Source organism: Chrysemys picta, chromosome 20 (genome assembly GCF_011386835.1).
Source record: "Chrysemys picta bellii isolate R12L10 chromosome 20, ASM1138683v2, whole genome shotgun sequence".
Classification (NCBI taxonomy): Eukaryota; Metazoa; Chordata; order Testudines; family Emydidae; genus Chrysemys; species Chrysemys picta.
In genome coordinates, this window is record NC_088810.1 from 22346049 (window position 1) to 22361484 (window position 15436).

The 15436-nt window shown below is 52.9% G+C and overlaps 1 protein-coding gene across 3 annotated transcripts; it reads left to right on the forward strand.

Annotated features, from left to right (window-relative positions):
* Positions 1–821: 821 nt before the first annotated feature.
* LOC122172830 (uncharacterized) lies at positions 822–14920 on the forward strand. Of its 3 annotated transcripts, XM_042845978.2 has the most exons (7): positions 853–1058; positions 8579–8791; positions 10643–10744; positions 11433–11471; positions 12158–12219; positions 12999–13100; positions 14304–14920. In XM_042845978.2, the coding sequence occupies exons 1-7, from the start codon at positions 998–1000 to the stop codon at positions 14346–14348; spliced, it is 624 nt and encodes a 207-aa protein (XP_042701912.2). In that variant the 5' UTR covers positions 853–997; the 3' UTR covers positions 14349–14920. The 3 variants fall into 3 exon arrangements, with proteins under 3 accessions (XP_065430734.1, XP_042701912.2, XP_065430733.1); XM_065574662.1 differs by lacking the exon at positions 14304–14920 and having other exon boundaries at positions 822–1058; positions 12999–13290; XM_065574661.1 differs by lacking the exons at positions 10643–10744; positions 14304–14920 and having other exon boundaries at positions 12999–13290.
* The last annotated feature ends 516 nt before the right edge of the window (positions 14921–15436 follow it).

Genomic DNA, 15436 nt, shown 5'->3' on the forward strand with positions numbered 1-15436 from the left:
GCAGCAAGGCGGAGGCAAGAAGCCAGAAAGCCAAGCCGTAGCCCGAGAGCACAGACACACCCTGGAGAAAGCTGGACAGCTTTTGGGGCTGGTGTTGGCTACAGCGACTTGGGGCTGTGAGCTCAGAAATTGCCCCTTTCGTTCTTGGTTCCTCCTGCATTTCCCTGTAACAAAACAAACAAGACAGCATCAGACAAGATACCAGACTCCATCACTTTCTACTTCCCACCGGCACAGCCCCAGGGGCCCTGAAATCTGACTAGCCGCTCGGATCACAAAGGGGCAGCTGTATTCATGAATTATTACCAGGCAGCTCCACGTCCATCCCTCCTTCCCCTCATCCCTCTTCTCCCTGCTCTGTTCACCCCACCCTCTCCCGTCCCACGTCTTTCCATTTAGCTAATGGAACTACTAAACCCCACTCCCCCCAAAATGGGAGGACCAACATGACATGTACCCCCATCACCCTGATCGCTGTTGGAATGTTTTAGCCCCCACCCCTGTTGTGTTGTCTATTTAGATTATTTAGGTTCCATTCTATATGCATCCGAAGAAGTGGGCTGTAGTCCACGAAAGCTTATGCTCGAATAAATTTGTTAGTCTCTAAGGTGCCACAAGTACTCCTGTTCTTCTTTTTGCGGATACAGACTAACACGGCTGCTACTCTGAAACCTGTATTTAGATTATAAGATTTTCAGGACAGGAACTGTCTGCCACCCTGTGTTTGTACAGCTCCAAGCACCCTGCCCTCCCTTGCTTTCAGCAGGTCCTTCAGCACTACTGTGATAAACACAGTCACTGAGACATTGCCATTGAATAAAGACACCTTTTTCAAACCATCCGCTCCAGCTTTAAACCAGAAGCCCAGAACGCCACTTGGTTCTTATTCATCACCCAGATTGCTACATGGATTTCTTGCACATTGTTTAATTCCCCAAGAGGAAGGTGGAGAAGGAAGCGCTTGCGAATTCAGCTGCATGTGGTTGAGTTTCAGAGAATGGTGCCAAAAGAAAGAAGCGTGTGGTGGGTTTGGATCTCGGTGCTGTGTGCTGGAACCGGTGAGTCCAGAGTCAGGGATTGGGGGTGAGGATCGGTGACTGTTTTATTTCTAGTGGGCTTCAGTGGCCCTGGCTGCACCTGCGAGAGGAGAGATCTGTGCTTACGGATGTAGCTGACGCTCACAGCCTCTGCAAGGCTAGGGGGCTTTTATAACATAACAGAGCATCAGGCGAAAGCAAAACCCCCGGAGGGTGAATCTGGCTTAGTGGCTAGGGCAGGGGAATGGAAGCAGGACTCCTGGCTTCCAAGTCCCAGCTCTGGGAAGGGCAGGTCGTCTAATCATTAGAAAGAGGGGAGTTGGAAACTGGGCTACAGAGCTCCACTGGTCGGTGTGGGATAGGACGGAGTGTGGTCCAGTAGTCACAGTAAGGCGCTAAGTGATGGTCTCAACTTGGTCACTGACTGGTTTGTGACCCTGGGCTAGGGTGACCAGATGTCCCATTTTTAAAGGGACAGTCCCCTTTTGGGGGACTTTTTCTTATATAGGTGCCTATTACCCCCCACCCTCTGTCCCGTTTTTTCACACTTGCTTTCTGGTAACCCTACCCTGGACAAGGTCCAGGAACACCGTACAAGTGGTGCTCTGCCACTGGTCCCCCACACCCGGGGTCCTTCCTCTGCACGATGCCGTAGAAGAATTTGCAAACTCCCCATAATACAGCTGGGCAAAGCTGTAGGTGTGGTTGGCTACTGGGATTTCTTTTCTGACCCCGAGAGCCATAAACTGATGCCTTAAAACAAGATTGAATTAGTCTTTTAGCACAGAAAATGACAAGTGTCTCTGTTGGTTAATTATCCAGCGTTAGCCCTTTGTATAATCCAGAGTATTGGGTTCTCCTGCAGCAGCGAGTTCACAGATTGGCTACACTGGGGCACGTCTACGCTACAAAAAGAAGTGTGAGTTTAACTCAGGTTAGCTAAACCGGGTTCAAACAGCAGTGGAGATAAGGCAGCTCGGCGTCTAACTTGGGTTAGCAGCGCGAGTTCAAGCCTAGAGAGCAGTCTGGGGTTGAACCTATGCAGCTAACGCAGGGTGAATGAAGAGTTTGTGTGTTGGCTGCTCTTTTATTCCGAATTAGCTAATCAGAGTGAAAAACTCAGACAACATTTCCTGCCACTTGGCCTACACGTCTCCTTTGCCGGGATGCCTATACAAAGAGCAGGACAATGGTTAGGCTGCTGGTGAGCGGAGACCCCAGCCTATCAGGGTGATGGCTGTTGTCTCACTGTTTCCTGGTGCTCCCCGTCTCTTATCTGTAATTTGATTGTCAGCCCTTGAATGGGCTTGTCTTTGCTTGCTGCGTATTTGTACAGCACCTGGCGCCACGGGGTCCTGCTCCGTGGCTGGGAATCCTAAATGGGACGGTTACACAAATAAACAACCACTTTGCTTTAAGTCTCCCTGCCACTGATTTCCATCCCCTGACCTCGGGCCTGTTTCTCACGGACGCTGATCCATCCCTGGCTATGCGCCGACATTCTAGATATCGCTGCACGCTCGCAGAGCTGAGTCGGGGGCAGCGGGCGAGTTTCCCAACCGCCTGGGAGGGTCAGTTTGAGGCGGCTCGGGGTCCTGCTGTTTCCATCCGTCACCGTGAGGCAGCAAAGTAACCGCTCGATGCTCCCCTTGTTTTCGCATGAGCTCTGGGGGAAGCGTTGCTCAACATCACTTCAGCGCTGTGCTTCTAGGAGGGTTGCTCGAGCAGGTGTTGGGCAACAGCTGCTTCACCCAACAGGCGCTTCCTGTCAGTCAGAGATGTGGTCGGTCCCTCCTAGGGGGCCGCTGCGCTCGCTAAGCTGCAGAGAGCGTCCGTTGGTGCTGTGGCGGCAGTGGAGAGGTTAATCCAGCTTACAGGCCTTGATTCTAATTCCCACGGAGGCGCTCTGGTGCTCGCTTTGGTTGATCAAAAAGGAAGTGTTGGACCTGGCTGAAGATGAGGAATTGTAAACAGAGGGGCACCAAGGATTTTGTCAGACAGGCACAAAGTCCTGGTTCCCTCAAACAGCAGGGAGAGAGCACACAGCCTGGGGCACAAGTCACAAGCCAGATACGCCAGTCCCGTGCCCAAGCAGGACTGACATAGGACGGGACCAGCCCTCCCTCCCCCCCGCCAGCCCCCCGGCCTGGACTCTCCAGGGTCACCCCGTTGCTCCACATTCCATAGGCTTTGCCTTCACTGCTGCGGTCGGATGGGTTTTCACATCGAGATCGCTCTCCTAGGGGAGAGCAGGCACAAGGCAGGTAGTCAGGGTTAGTATGTACACCCTGCCCCGACCCCTGGGGAGGGCCTTTGGGGCGGAGGGGGGAGCTAAGACAGAGCCTTAGCTTGCAGCTGCACCGTCGGGTGAGGTCAAGCTGGGTCATTAGCGTCACTACGTTCCTTTAATGACTCCGAATTGTTGCCCGCTTGTATCTGCCCTTTGAGCGAGTAGGAATCTCATCTCCTCGCCCTCTGTTGCGGGCTCATTACGGGACGCTCGCAGGGGTCGGAATTACAGTGATACCCACTTGATGCCGCCAAGATGGCTCCCAGGGGACCGATCGAGACACGTGTTCTCAGCTTCCCAAAGAGCTCCGCCCACAACGGCCCACGCACAGCCAACCAGACACTCGGTGTAGACCATTGCTTGGCTGCGTGTGCTTTGAGGGCGGGACACCGTTATAGATCAGAGAGCTGGTCAGCCAGTCAAATGCACCCCAAAGCCCATGGTCCTTGGCATGCCCATCCCTCCAGCACCAGGCTTGATGCTCAAGTCCCGAGTTCCCATCCAAACGGCTCTTTTCTCCTGCAGGACAGGTGGAAATGTAGAGTTCCCAGGCAGACTGTAACCCCTGTTTTCACCTATGGGGGTGCGGGAAACGGAGTTCAGGCTCAAAGATGGGTGCCGTGATGTTCTGTCCCTTAGAACAGTGGTTTTCAACCTTCTTTCATTTGTAGACCTCTAAAACATGTCAAAGGGAGGCGCAGACCCCTTTGGAAATCTTAGGCCTAGACTGCGGCTCCCTGGGGGTCCGCAGCCCCGAGAACCAGAGCCTTAGAGCTGGTTACTATCCCAAGGGGCGAGGGAATGTCAGAAACCTGCATGAGGCATCCGCTTGAATGGGAAGCTAATGAATACAGGCAATTCTTTCAAACCTCCCTGCTTTGCAATGCAGACCCCCAGATTGCCTGGCATTACCATGTCTTTAAAGGAATATTAGCACTTCATATGCAAAGGCTTAGCCCCTGCAGGGATGAGCTCCGCAGAAAAGCTTCTGGATAATATTCCCTTAGACTGGGGGGGGGGGGGGGGGCAGGGGGGATTTCTCAGATCCTGGGAACAGATGCAGGGCCCAATTCTCCACTCAGACCAGCTTTCTGCAGCTACTTCTCCATTTGCACCCATGAGTGCCTTTTATGGAGTCACCTCTGATTGACACTGGGATAAAAGAAGAAGTGGGTTTAAGACATGCATCTGAAGAAGTGGGTTTAAGACGTGCATCAGAAGAAGTGGGTTTTTCCCCCACGAAAGCGTATGCTCAAATAAATCCGTTTGTTTTTAAGGTGCCACCGGACTCCTGGTTGTTTTTGTGGTTACAGACTAACCCGGCTACCCCCTGATACTTGGGATAAGAGAGAGGCCCATCAATCTGTTAGTCTCAGCCTGACCTGGTTACTCCGGACTGTGCATGTTAATCACCCACTCCCCCTTCCTTTTGTATGCAACCATCTCTCTGCACGGAGCATCTGGAATATTTCTGAGCAGTGACAATCAAGGCTTTCAGTCTCGCATTCCGATTCATTTCTACTAGGGGCCTGTGCACACCAGGATTAAATGGGGGCATTTTCGAACACGTTTTAAAGAAAACTCTTTTCATCCTAGTGTGCCCAGGCCCAAAGAGATTAGCGCATGCACCAGCTCACAGGATCAGGACCAGCCGGTCCTGTCCCATGTTAGATTAGATTGAGTAGGTAGGTGGATGGATTGCACAGGACTGGGGCCAAGAGAGGGGGTTGGAGACAGAGTAACGCCCATACCAACACCGCAGCAGCTGGTAACTCCTCCGCACTCTCCCGGGGATCTCATCTAGCAGGTAGCCTAGGAGAGTGTTTCTCAATGACCAGTCTGTGGACTGGCACCGGTCCCTGAGATCTCTCTGACGCAGGTTAAGAAGGCAGCAACCAGTCCCTGGTATCAAAAAGGTTGAGAAATACTGGCCTAGCTACAAGAGGATTCAAGTGCCTGCTCTACAGGGTGATCAGATGTCCCAATTTTATAGGGACAGTCCCAATTTTTGGGTCTTTTTCTTATATAGGCTTTTATTACCCCCCACCCCCGTCCTGATTTTTCACACTTGCTGTCTGGTCACCCTACTGCTCTACCACAGACTTGCTGCAGGACTTTGGGCAAGTCACTTAGACTCTGATCCTCCGAGGTATTTCGGTATCTAACGCCCATTGGCATGGGCAGTAGGGGTGGAGGGCTGCTGCAGCACCCCCAGGTTTTATGGGGGGTCCTGGCTACTGGCCCCGTGCCCAGGGTCCCGGCTGCCAGCTCTGCATGCAGGACTCCGCTACTGGCCCCGCGCCTGCCCCCAGCCATGGCCCCAGCCTCGGCCCCTTTACCCCGTCTGTGTCTCCACCTCCTGGAGACATGTCCCTGCTCCCAACCCCCACTCTGAGGGGTGGGGGCGCGAGGTAAAGCGTTTTGGGATCATTTTGCTGGCTTTCAGCACCCCCACTATAAAAAACGTTACAGCGCCACTGCCCATTGGGCCACCAGGCTCTGTGCCTCAGTTTCCCCATGTGTACAATGAGGATAATAGCTCTGCCCTGCCTCACAGGGGTGTTGCAAGGATAACTATGTTAAGGATTGCGAGGCACAACCTACAGCGATGGGGGCCAGATAAGCACAACTGACAAGCATCCCTCTGTCTCCATGCATGCAATCTGCGACACACTCACTCCTGACTTCTGCAACGTACTTCCTGGCTGCACACGCATTCAAAGGATGTGACTCTGTGTCATCCCTGTCTGGTATTGAGGGGGGAAAATCTGTGTTTAATATTGTCAGCACGAAGGGAGCATACCACTTCAGAGATCCTTCAGAGACTGATGGACAAGCTGCAATTTCTGCAGTAAGGAAGTTGGCAGCAGTGTCGTACGTCCAGAGTGAGAAAGAAAAGGAGACCCCCAGAGACCTCAACTGCTTGCCCCTCAATCTAGCCCTTGACAAGTCACTGGGCAAACGCCCACCATGTGGACAGTCTTGAAGAACATGTCATAAGAGCATCTTGGCAAACACAGAGTTGGATGTCTTTGTATATTGAGACACCGGATGTTGGATCACCATTGCCACAGGGATGGAAAAATGTGAATGATTGATGAACGACTTCCTGTGTCCTTCAAGGGCCCTTCAAGTGGGATCTGAGCTTCTACAAGCCCTTATTTGTGCCTCTATCAGAAGGGGTAGCCGCACAATCAGCTGTGTCTGTAGCCAGAACAATTTGCCCTGGACAGACCTGTGTACACGCCAAGGCAATGAAAACTGTGGTCTCCTGCACACTCTCGTCAGCGATCAGAATGAATCTGGCCTGCTGAATGGCAACGTGTATTTTACGCAGAAGGGAGAGGGGTAAAGGCAGAGCGGACGTTAGCTGATACAGTTTCATTGATCTCAGTTGGAGCCAGGGGTGGCTCTATGTTTTTTTGCCGCCCCAAGCACGGCAGTCAGGCCGCTTCGGCGGCATGCCTGCGGGGGGTCACGCAGATTCGACGGCGTTTCTGCAGGTGATCTGCCAGTCCCGCGGCTTCGGCGTACCTGCCGCCGAATTGCCGCCTAAGCCGCGGGACCAGCGGACCTCCCACAGGCACGCCGCCGAAGACAGCCTGACTGCCGCCCTCACAGTGACCGGCAGGGCGCCCGCCGCAGCTTGCCGCCCCAGGTATGCACTTGCTGCACGGGTGCCTGGAGCCACTCCTGGTTGGAGCAGCACCGACATAGGCCAGGTCTGAATTAGTCCCAGTATTGCCAACTCTTGTGATTGTATCGTGAGTCTCACAATTGGAGCTGGGCAAATAACTGATTTTTTCCGTTCAGTGACCAAACCAAAAATCTAAAAAGTCAGTTCGTTTTGAACCAAAACTGAATATTTTTGTTGTTGTTCTTCCCCTCGCTGAAACAAACAAACAAAAAATTAGTTTGGGTCAAATGAAATGTTTTGAAAATGTTGATTTGAATCAACATGGTTTGATTTGACATTTCCCCATCACACCCTCCAAAAAAGAAATTATTTTTTTCCTGTACAAACTATTTGCTGAATTCGACCCAAATTTGCAAATAGTTTTGGTTCCCTGAAAAAAAAAATGTTGGGGGGCAAATTTACCATTCACTGACATATTTTTGCCCAGCTCTGTTCACAATGTTTGTTGTTTTTCAAAGCACCTGCTCCTGGAATCCTGTGATTAGATAATAATCTCCACTTCCTTTATTTGTTTAACAAACAAACAAACCACTGTGACAGACCCAGACCAGTGGGGTACAGGAGTCTGGTAGAGGGCAAATATATTGGTCACTGGATGAGTAGTTTTCTGTTCCCTGAGTGACCAGAGCAGGGGCTGCACTAGAGTAAACAGGAACCTGCTAGAACCAGTTAAGGCAGGCAGGCTAATTAGGACACCTGGAGCCAATTAAGAAGAAGCTGCTAGAATCAATTAAGGCAGGCTAATCAGGGCACCTGGGTTTTAAAAGGAGCTCACTTCAGTTTGTGGTGTGAGTGTGAGGAGCTGGGAGTAAAAGGTGCAAGGAGCTGAGAGTGGGAGGGTGTGTTGCTGGAGGACTGAGGAGCACAAGCGTTATCAGACACCAGGAGGAAGGTCCTGTGGTGAGAATAAGGAAGGTGTTTGGAGGAGGCCATGGGGAAGTAGCCCAGGGAATTGTAGCTGTCATGCAGCTGTTACAGGAGGCACTATATAGACAGCTGCAGTCCACAGGGCCCTGGGCTGGAACCCGGAGTAGAGGGCCGGGTTCCCCCCAAACCTCCCAATTGACCTGGACTGTGGGTTCTCCCAGAGGGGAAGGTCTCTGGGCCGTTCCCCAACCCACATGGTGAATCTCTGAGGCAAGAAAGTCCACCAATAAGCGCAGGACCCACCAAGATAGAGGAGGAACTTTGTCACACAACATATTTCTAGCCTGCAGGGTTAGAAAGCGAAAAGCTTGAAAACATAAAGCAATTGCACCTTAGAGGCCCAGAAATCAGGAGGCAAACAGAGAGAATTGTAAGTTAATTACTAGCTGAAAAATATGAGATTTAAATAAGTTGTGTTGATTTTTGGGAGCTTGCCTCCTGGTTTTTAAGTGCTTGGGTTGGCAATTAATATTAATTATCTGTATTGTTGTAGTACCTGGGAGCCCTGTTCATGGACTAGCACCCCACTCATGTAGGCATTGAAGAAACAGCACACAAGTGCTGTGTCTATGAAGTGCTAATGTGCCATTTTTCATTTAAAAATAAAACCTGTTGCAATTTTTGCAGTTGCCAGAGCAGCAGAACAAGGACAATCGTCCAAGGACCCGGGGCAAAGTGGGCCTGTCGGAGGAACCGCGAGCTACTTCACCTGGACAGCAGAGAGAACAGACCGAAATGCAACATGGGGCACTACAAACACAACCACCTCCACAGGAGGACCCACAACGCCCAACACAACAGTTCTCATCCCAGTACAGGACACCCCTGGGCACAAAACCAGTAAGTCTTGGGCAGAGAGCTCTGCCAACTGCCTTCAGGGCAAGCCCCCACTCCCCTCGCTGAGCTGTTACCCATGAGTGAATCCACTCGGATGAACCTAGGGATTTCTTGCCAAAGGGGACGTGGCAGATTCCAGCAGGTTGGGAAATAGTTTGAATGACTCAGAAATTTGAACTGGGTGTAACTGTAGCCACACAGGCATCGGAGGAGCCAAGAGCAGCTCAAGGAAAACCTCTGCTCAGCACACAGCCTGGGTCAAAGACCAAGATAAGGAGAAACGAAGCTGTATTGAGAGAGAGAGAGAGAGAGAGAGAGAGTAGCAGCATCTCCCCCATTCCAGAACTAGGTCCATCCACGCAGCGTGTACCCTCCTCCCCACCAAAGCGCCACTCAACACAGACTTTAATACTAACCCTTCCTTCCCCAGGGCTGGTTTATTAGCCAAGCTACAGTTTCTTGAAAGGAGCTCTCTGTCCTGCTGGTGCGGTGTCGCTTCTAGGCACGCTGGGTACAAGTTTCCAAGAAAATTTGGGGAGTCTAGATCTCCTGGAAAGCCAATGAGGGCGAAGCGCATCAGTCCCCCAAAAGCTGCTTATGTGTCCGAGTCACTTAGGTGACTTCCAAAATGTTAACCTTTAGCATCCCCCACAAACTGCAAATGGAGGTGACTGCAAGCTCTCTGGGGCAGAGGCCATCTCTTTGGTCTGTTTGTACAGCACCTAGCACTGGGGCTCTGGGCCACCCCAATACAGATCATAAAGATTAGGTCGTAGGATTTACTCCCTGACTGCAATTACAGGCAGCTGCATTTGCAGACACTGCAGTTGGATCTGCCACACCTGTGCCTAGAGCACTGGATTGGGACTCTGAAGACTGGAGTTCTAGCCCCAGCTCTGCCACTGGCCTGCTGGGTGACCGTGGGCAAGTCACTTCCCTGCTCCATGCCTCAGCGTCCCCATCTGTGCAATGGGCAGGATGATCCTGACTTCCCTTTGTGAGGTGCTTGGCAAGTGAAGGATGATGGTTGTCCCTGTGTCAACCCAGCAGGGCAGCTGTCAAAGCCAGCGATTGCAATCCACTCTGGGGAGGGGATCTGCAACGTCACCTTGACCTGCACCATGCGGGAAAGGACATCACCAGCCTGGGAAGAGCCACGTTCTGTCGACAGAGCCCGTTCTCCGCATCACCCAGAAGCCGGCCAATGGCTTCCTGAACTACACCTGCACCATCCACAGTGCGGAGAGCAAGAATTCCAGCACGGTGTCCCCAAGCGAGCAAGCACTCGGGGGGGAGGGGGGGGGGAGAGAGAAGGAGGAGGGAGGAATAGCTCAGTGGTTTGAGCATTGGCCTGCTAAACCCAGGGTTGTGAGTTCAATCCTTGAGGGGCCATTTGGGGATTGGTCCTGCTTTGAGCAGGGGGTTGGACTAGATGACCTCCTGAGGTCCCTTCAAGCCCTAATAATCTGATTCCCACCCACAGCTCAGCATGTTCACTAGATAGGTCTACAGCTCTACTGGTTAGAGCACTGGCCTGGGACTCAGGAGCCCTGAGTTCTACTCCCGCCACTGGGAAAGTCACGTCCTGCCTTGCCTCAGTTTCCCTTCCTGCCCTTTATCTGCTTTGACTGTAAGCTCCTTGGGGGCAGAGGCTGCACCTAAGGGCCAGCCCTCTCGGTGATATAAGGCACAGGGCAGAGTGACAAGCGGGTTTATGGCAGTGAACTAACCGGAGACCTTTCCGGGCTGCTCTGAATCAACCAGGCTCTGTCGCCATCCCTGGAGCTGTATGGATTGACACCAGCTAAAGAGTTGTCCCTGGCTGTGACTCCATTCCTTCTCTTCCCTTTGTAGGAGCCTCGGCTTTCAGCTCGATCAAGTACTGGGTCCCACCGGCGTTCATGGTCATTGCGTTGATCACCCTGTATTTCACGTACAGGAAGACCACAGAGAGAGGTGCGGGGTGTGGCTTGGCTGTTGGCCTGGAATTTCCAGGCCCGGTTCTGATCTCAACTGCCCTGTTAACTTCAGTGACAGGCAGGAGGTGACTCTGAATTAGGCAGGTCAGCTGCCTGGTTTTAAACCAGACAGTCCTTCTTTTGAGGGGCCGATAAGGAGACAAACCTGGACTGGCACGTTGAGGCCAGCCGGGCTGAGGTGCAGTGGCATTCTCTGTGCAGCATGACCTTGTACGGCCCTGTGCAATACGATGCCATTGCACATTGCTACGCCAGAGAGCAACCTTGCTGCAGGCACCCACAGCCCTTCGGGACGTACGCTGCACACTGTGGGCCCAGCAGGGTCCGATTTTAGATCCTGCTGCTCCCAAACCTCAGGCCCTTGCCACCTGAGCTACAGGAGAATCCCCATCAGTGGCTAGCTGCGTAGGGTCTGTGACACTATGGGGTAGTTTTGATTTCATCCAGTAGAGAGCAACGATGCACTCACACACTAGCCAGCTCATTAAGGGAGTCAGGGTTGAAACTTCACTTTAGAGTCTCCTGCCAAAGCCCTTTGCCCCCCGCCCCCACTCCCCGCCTCCCTCAGTCACCCTCACTTTCTTTGGAGAATGCAGAAGAACATAAAAAAACACTTATTCCCCCAGTGATTTAACTTAACGCCGCCCTTTGGTTTTGTTCCTCAGAAAGCCGCAGCAGAGCCGGGTCCATTGATGAATCCTCGGGTAAGATTCACTCCCCTCCTTCCGTTCTATTCACACTATGCTGTGCCCATCATTGGGGTATCTGAGTCGTGAGGATCGGGGGGTGCCCAAGGCCAGAACCTCAAAATTATTTAAGGGCCTAACTCCCACCGATGGCCTGATTTCACCAGGATTTAGGCACCCATACATCTTTAAGGCTCTGGACCTGAGTGATTTAGAAGCACAAATCTCATGGACTCCCAATGGGATGGTCTCTCGAATACCCTGGGACCAACATGGCTACAACAACACTGCAAACAAGATTACCCCTCTGCCCCATCATGGTCTATTTTCCTTTCCCTTCTTTTGCACTTTCTGTTCATTGCGCATTGCCGGTTTCCATGGCTCAGCACAATTAGGGCTAAATCCTACAAACATGTATTAGTTACACCTATTGCAGCAGAACCTGGAGCCTCAGCCATGGCCCAGGACCCCACGATGCTAGGAGCTGTACGAACACAGGCAACACAGACCGTCCCTGCCCCAAGGTATTTAAGGGCCTGACCCCCGTTGGCCTGATTTCAATGGGAGTTAGCTGCCCAAATCCCTTTGAGGAGCTGTGGCCGAGCCCCCTGATTGCTCTGAGCAGGAACGGGTGTGGAGCACCTGCTTTTCCTGGGTGGCTTTTCTTTGTGGGTTTATTACCAGCCCAATGCTTTATATTGCAGACTCTGACTCACAAGACAATCAAGCGGTTCACAGTGCAGCCCATGTTATCCCCCATCCGGAGGTAGGTCCCTAAGAGATATTTCCCGCCCCGGTGAAATTATTTCCCTCCCCCTCCTGCCACCCAGCAAATGACCATCCGCGCCTGGATTAGAACCCGGCTCGTTCTTTGAGCTGGCCCAGCCTAATGGGGGGACGGGGGGGCAGAGAGAGAGGGCAGGAGGCTGAGAGTCCGGAATCCCGCCTTCTGTTCCTGCCAGGCTTTCTATCGGACCCTGAGCCAGTCACCTCGCTAGGCCTCAGTTTCCTCATCTGTAAAATGGAGGAGTAAGTGATCCAGACCCTGCTTTGGAAAGAAGCTTGTATCTGTAGATCTCAAAGCGCTCACCCCACAGCGCCACTTACGGGTCTCTAATGCAATGACCCCACGGCTTAGAAAGCCTCAGTGTGAGGACCTGCGCACAAATGGGTCTTCATTCCTAGATTGCCTTAAACCTTTTTTCAAATTTAGGGCCTGATTCAGCCCCTGTGTTAATCCAGTTTCATGCCCACATACCTCCCTTGATTCCAGCAGCCCTGCACCAGTAGAAAAGTGGATTGAAACATTGCTCAGTGATAGACACCTGGGCTCTATGCCGGGCTCTACCCCCAGGCCAGCCCCTACACCTGTGTGACTCAGTTTCCCCACACGGGAATAACAATGCTTAGCAAGAATGCAACAGGGCTCCATCCATTCACATTTGGGAAGCATTTCAGAACACCCCCTAGGCAGGCAGCAGTGGGTTGGCTTATTCGAACACACAGGTGAAGATCCATCTACCGTGGCTGTATTTTGTATTGCAGGCGTGGAATCAGACCCATGCGGAGACGCTGCAGGCAAAGGAGACACTAACCACGGAGGAAAACGAAGCAGCTCTCTCTGACCCAGATCCTTCCCCCAGCCAGGCAAGAAGTCACTGCTCCTTGGTTTTACTTTTTGAAAATAATGAGCACCAGGACTGATGGAATTGCCCCTGGCCATCAGCTGCTACAAGAACTAGAGTGAAATCCTGGGCCCCCGATGTCCATGGCAAAACTTCACGCTTAGTTCTGACTTCCTGCAGCACTCTCTCCTCCTGCCATGCCTGTCCCACCCACCCACGTACTCCTTCCCCAAAAGCAAAATCCCCTCCACCCAAACCTTAGACAACTTGACTAGCCTGTGGGCACGTCTCCATCTTGGAGACAGCTAGGAGCTAGGGCTGGATGAAGGGCAGCTGCTAAGCAGATGCATTTAAGAGGTTTTTAACCCTCCCCCATGACACACTTGCACTTTTCATCCATCGCTCATTAAGAGCTGGGTGTTATTAATCCCCAGTTAGCAAGGGGGGGTTGCCAAAGGCTGCCTCTCCCCATCACACCCTGGGTGACTTACCTTGGAGGTCAGTCCCTGGGTGACAGCAGTCTTGCTGGCTGGGGCAGGGTCCCGGCCCTCCGGCTGGGCTACTGAAGGAGCCCATCCCGTCCAGAGAGCCAGAGCAGCCCAAAGAAAATGAAAAACACTTCCATGGCTCACTGGAGACCAGTCTCCCCACAGCTGCCTGGCGGGCAGGGGATGCAGCCTTTCCTACCCTCCAAGGAAGTCTCCGCTCTGGCACACCTGAGGCCGCAGGTGGGGCTGAGTGGTTAACCCCTTCCTGGTTTGGGAGCGGAGGGGGGAGTTGTCTGCCTGCCCGCAGGGTCTTTGCTCATGCCATCTCACTGAGAGCCTGAACCTGCTCTTCTTTCCACCAGCCCAAAGCAGGGATAACAGGTGTGAGAGGAGAATGAGAACTTCTCAGGCCTGTTCTAGCTGGGCTCAAAGCGCAGAGGAGTTTGCAGGTCACCGGGGAGGCTCTGAGCGGTGCCCAGAGATGAGTTGTCCTGATGCAAACTCCACAGCTGCCCCCAGCCAGTCAGGCTCCTGGAGAGCGGGATGTGCGATTATTCCAGAATCTTGGGCCTGGGCGGGAGGGCTGGTTTTCTGCTTCTCTTGCCAGCTCCCATCCCGTGCCCAGCACCCACAAGTCACGGGCAGCTGCGTGCTGAAAGGGAAGTGCCTGTGGAAGCCTTTAAACTCTTCCCTGGCTTCCTTCAAGCTCATTTTCATGTGGATTTTGCTTCTCTTAGATTGAACAGAACACAGCGGCTGATAGCGCGGCCCCGCCCAGCTAGCCCACAATGTCAGAGCCTCCTGGCCCCTCAGCGCGATGCCAACACATGGAGAAACCACAGAGGCTTTGGTCACTTCTGAAGAAAGCTCTGTACACCACTCCCACCCTGCCCCAAATCTTCCCCTGATGAAGGAAGGAAGTGACAGTCAATCTCACCCCTTACACGGCGCTTTTCTCCTGTAGATCTCAAGGTGCTTTGCAAGTGGGGGTACATATCAACAGCCCCATTTTAGAACAGGAAACTGAGGCACAGAAAGGCGACGTGACCGTGCCTATCAAGCCAGCAACAGAGCGAGGAAACAGAACCCAGGAATCCTAATACCCTGCCTGGCACTGGACTATGCTGCCCAGCCTTGAGCGTGGTGCTGCTCCCTTGTGGATGGCAAACTTTGGTCCTGATTCTCCATAATGTTAAGCACGTGTCTAAATCCTAGCGAGAGTGGGGACTGGTTTTGGTTCCGGCAGTATCAAAACTGTAGAGCAATCTAATGGGGGTGGAGGTGTGTGTGTGTGTGTGTGTGTACAATACACAGGATTTCATCCAATAAAGTAGTAATTATTGTTTGAAACACAGCCGGCCCCGATTCTGGAAGTGGTGGGAGTTGGGGGTTTGCAAAGAAAGCAGGATTAGGTCATATCTCAGCCCCGGGTGAGCGCCCCTCTCAGCCACTTGCTAGATCGCTGTGAGGGAACCAGGGCCGGCTCCAGGGGTTTGGCCGCCCCAAGCAGCCAAACAAACAAAAAAAGCCGCGATCGCGATTTGCGGCGGCAATGCGGCGGGAGGTCCTTCGCTCCTAGCAGGAGTGAGGGACCGTCCGCCGAATTGCCGCCGAACAGGTGGACGTGCCGCCCCTCTCCGGAGTGGCCGTCCCAAGCACCTGCTTCGTAAGCTGGTGCCTGGAGCCGGCCCTGGAGAGAACCCTGCCGCTGGATTATTTAAGCCTCTGGAGTCTGAACACAGCCCTGGGGCACAGACCCCCTGTCTACCACCCCCTGCTGAGGGCTGGAGCCCACAGACCAGGGTCTAGCCCCTAGCTCAGTGCTGACCCATCTGCCATTGCTTAACACGCCCTCTGCCAGAACCCCACC

Coding starts and splice junctions, on each gene's coding strand:
- LOC122172830 (XM_065574662.1), top strand. CDS start 998: ATGGTGCCAAAAGAAAGAAGCGTGTGGTGGGTTTGGATCTCGGTGCTG. Junction 10,745..11,432: donor CAGGAAGACCACAGAGAGAG/GTGCGGGGTGTG, acceptor TTTGTTCCTCAG/AAAGCCGCAGCAGAGCCGGG. Junction 12,220..12,998: donor ATGTTATCCCCCATCCGGAG/GTAGGTCCCTAA, acceptor TTTGTATTGCAG/GCGTGGAATCAGACCCATGC.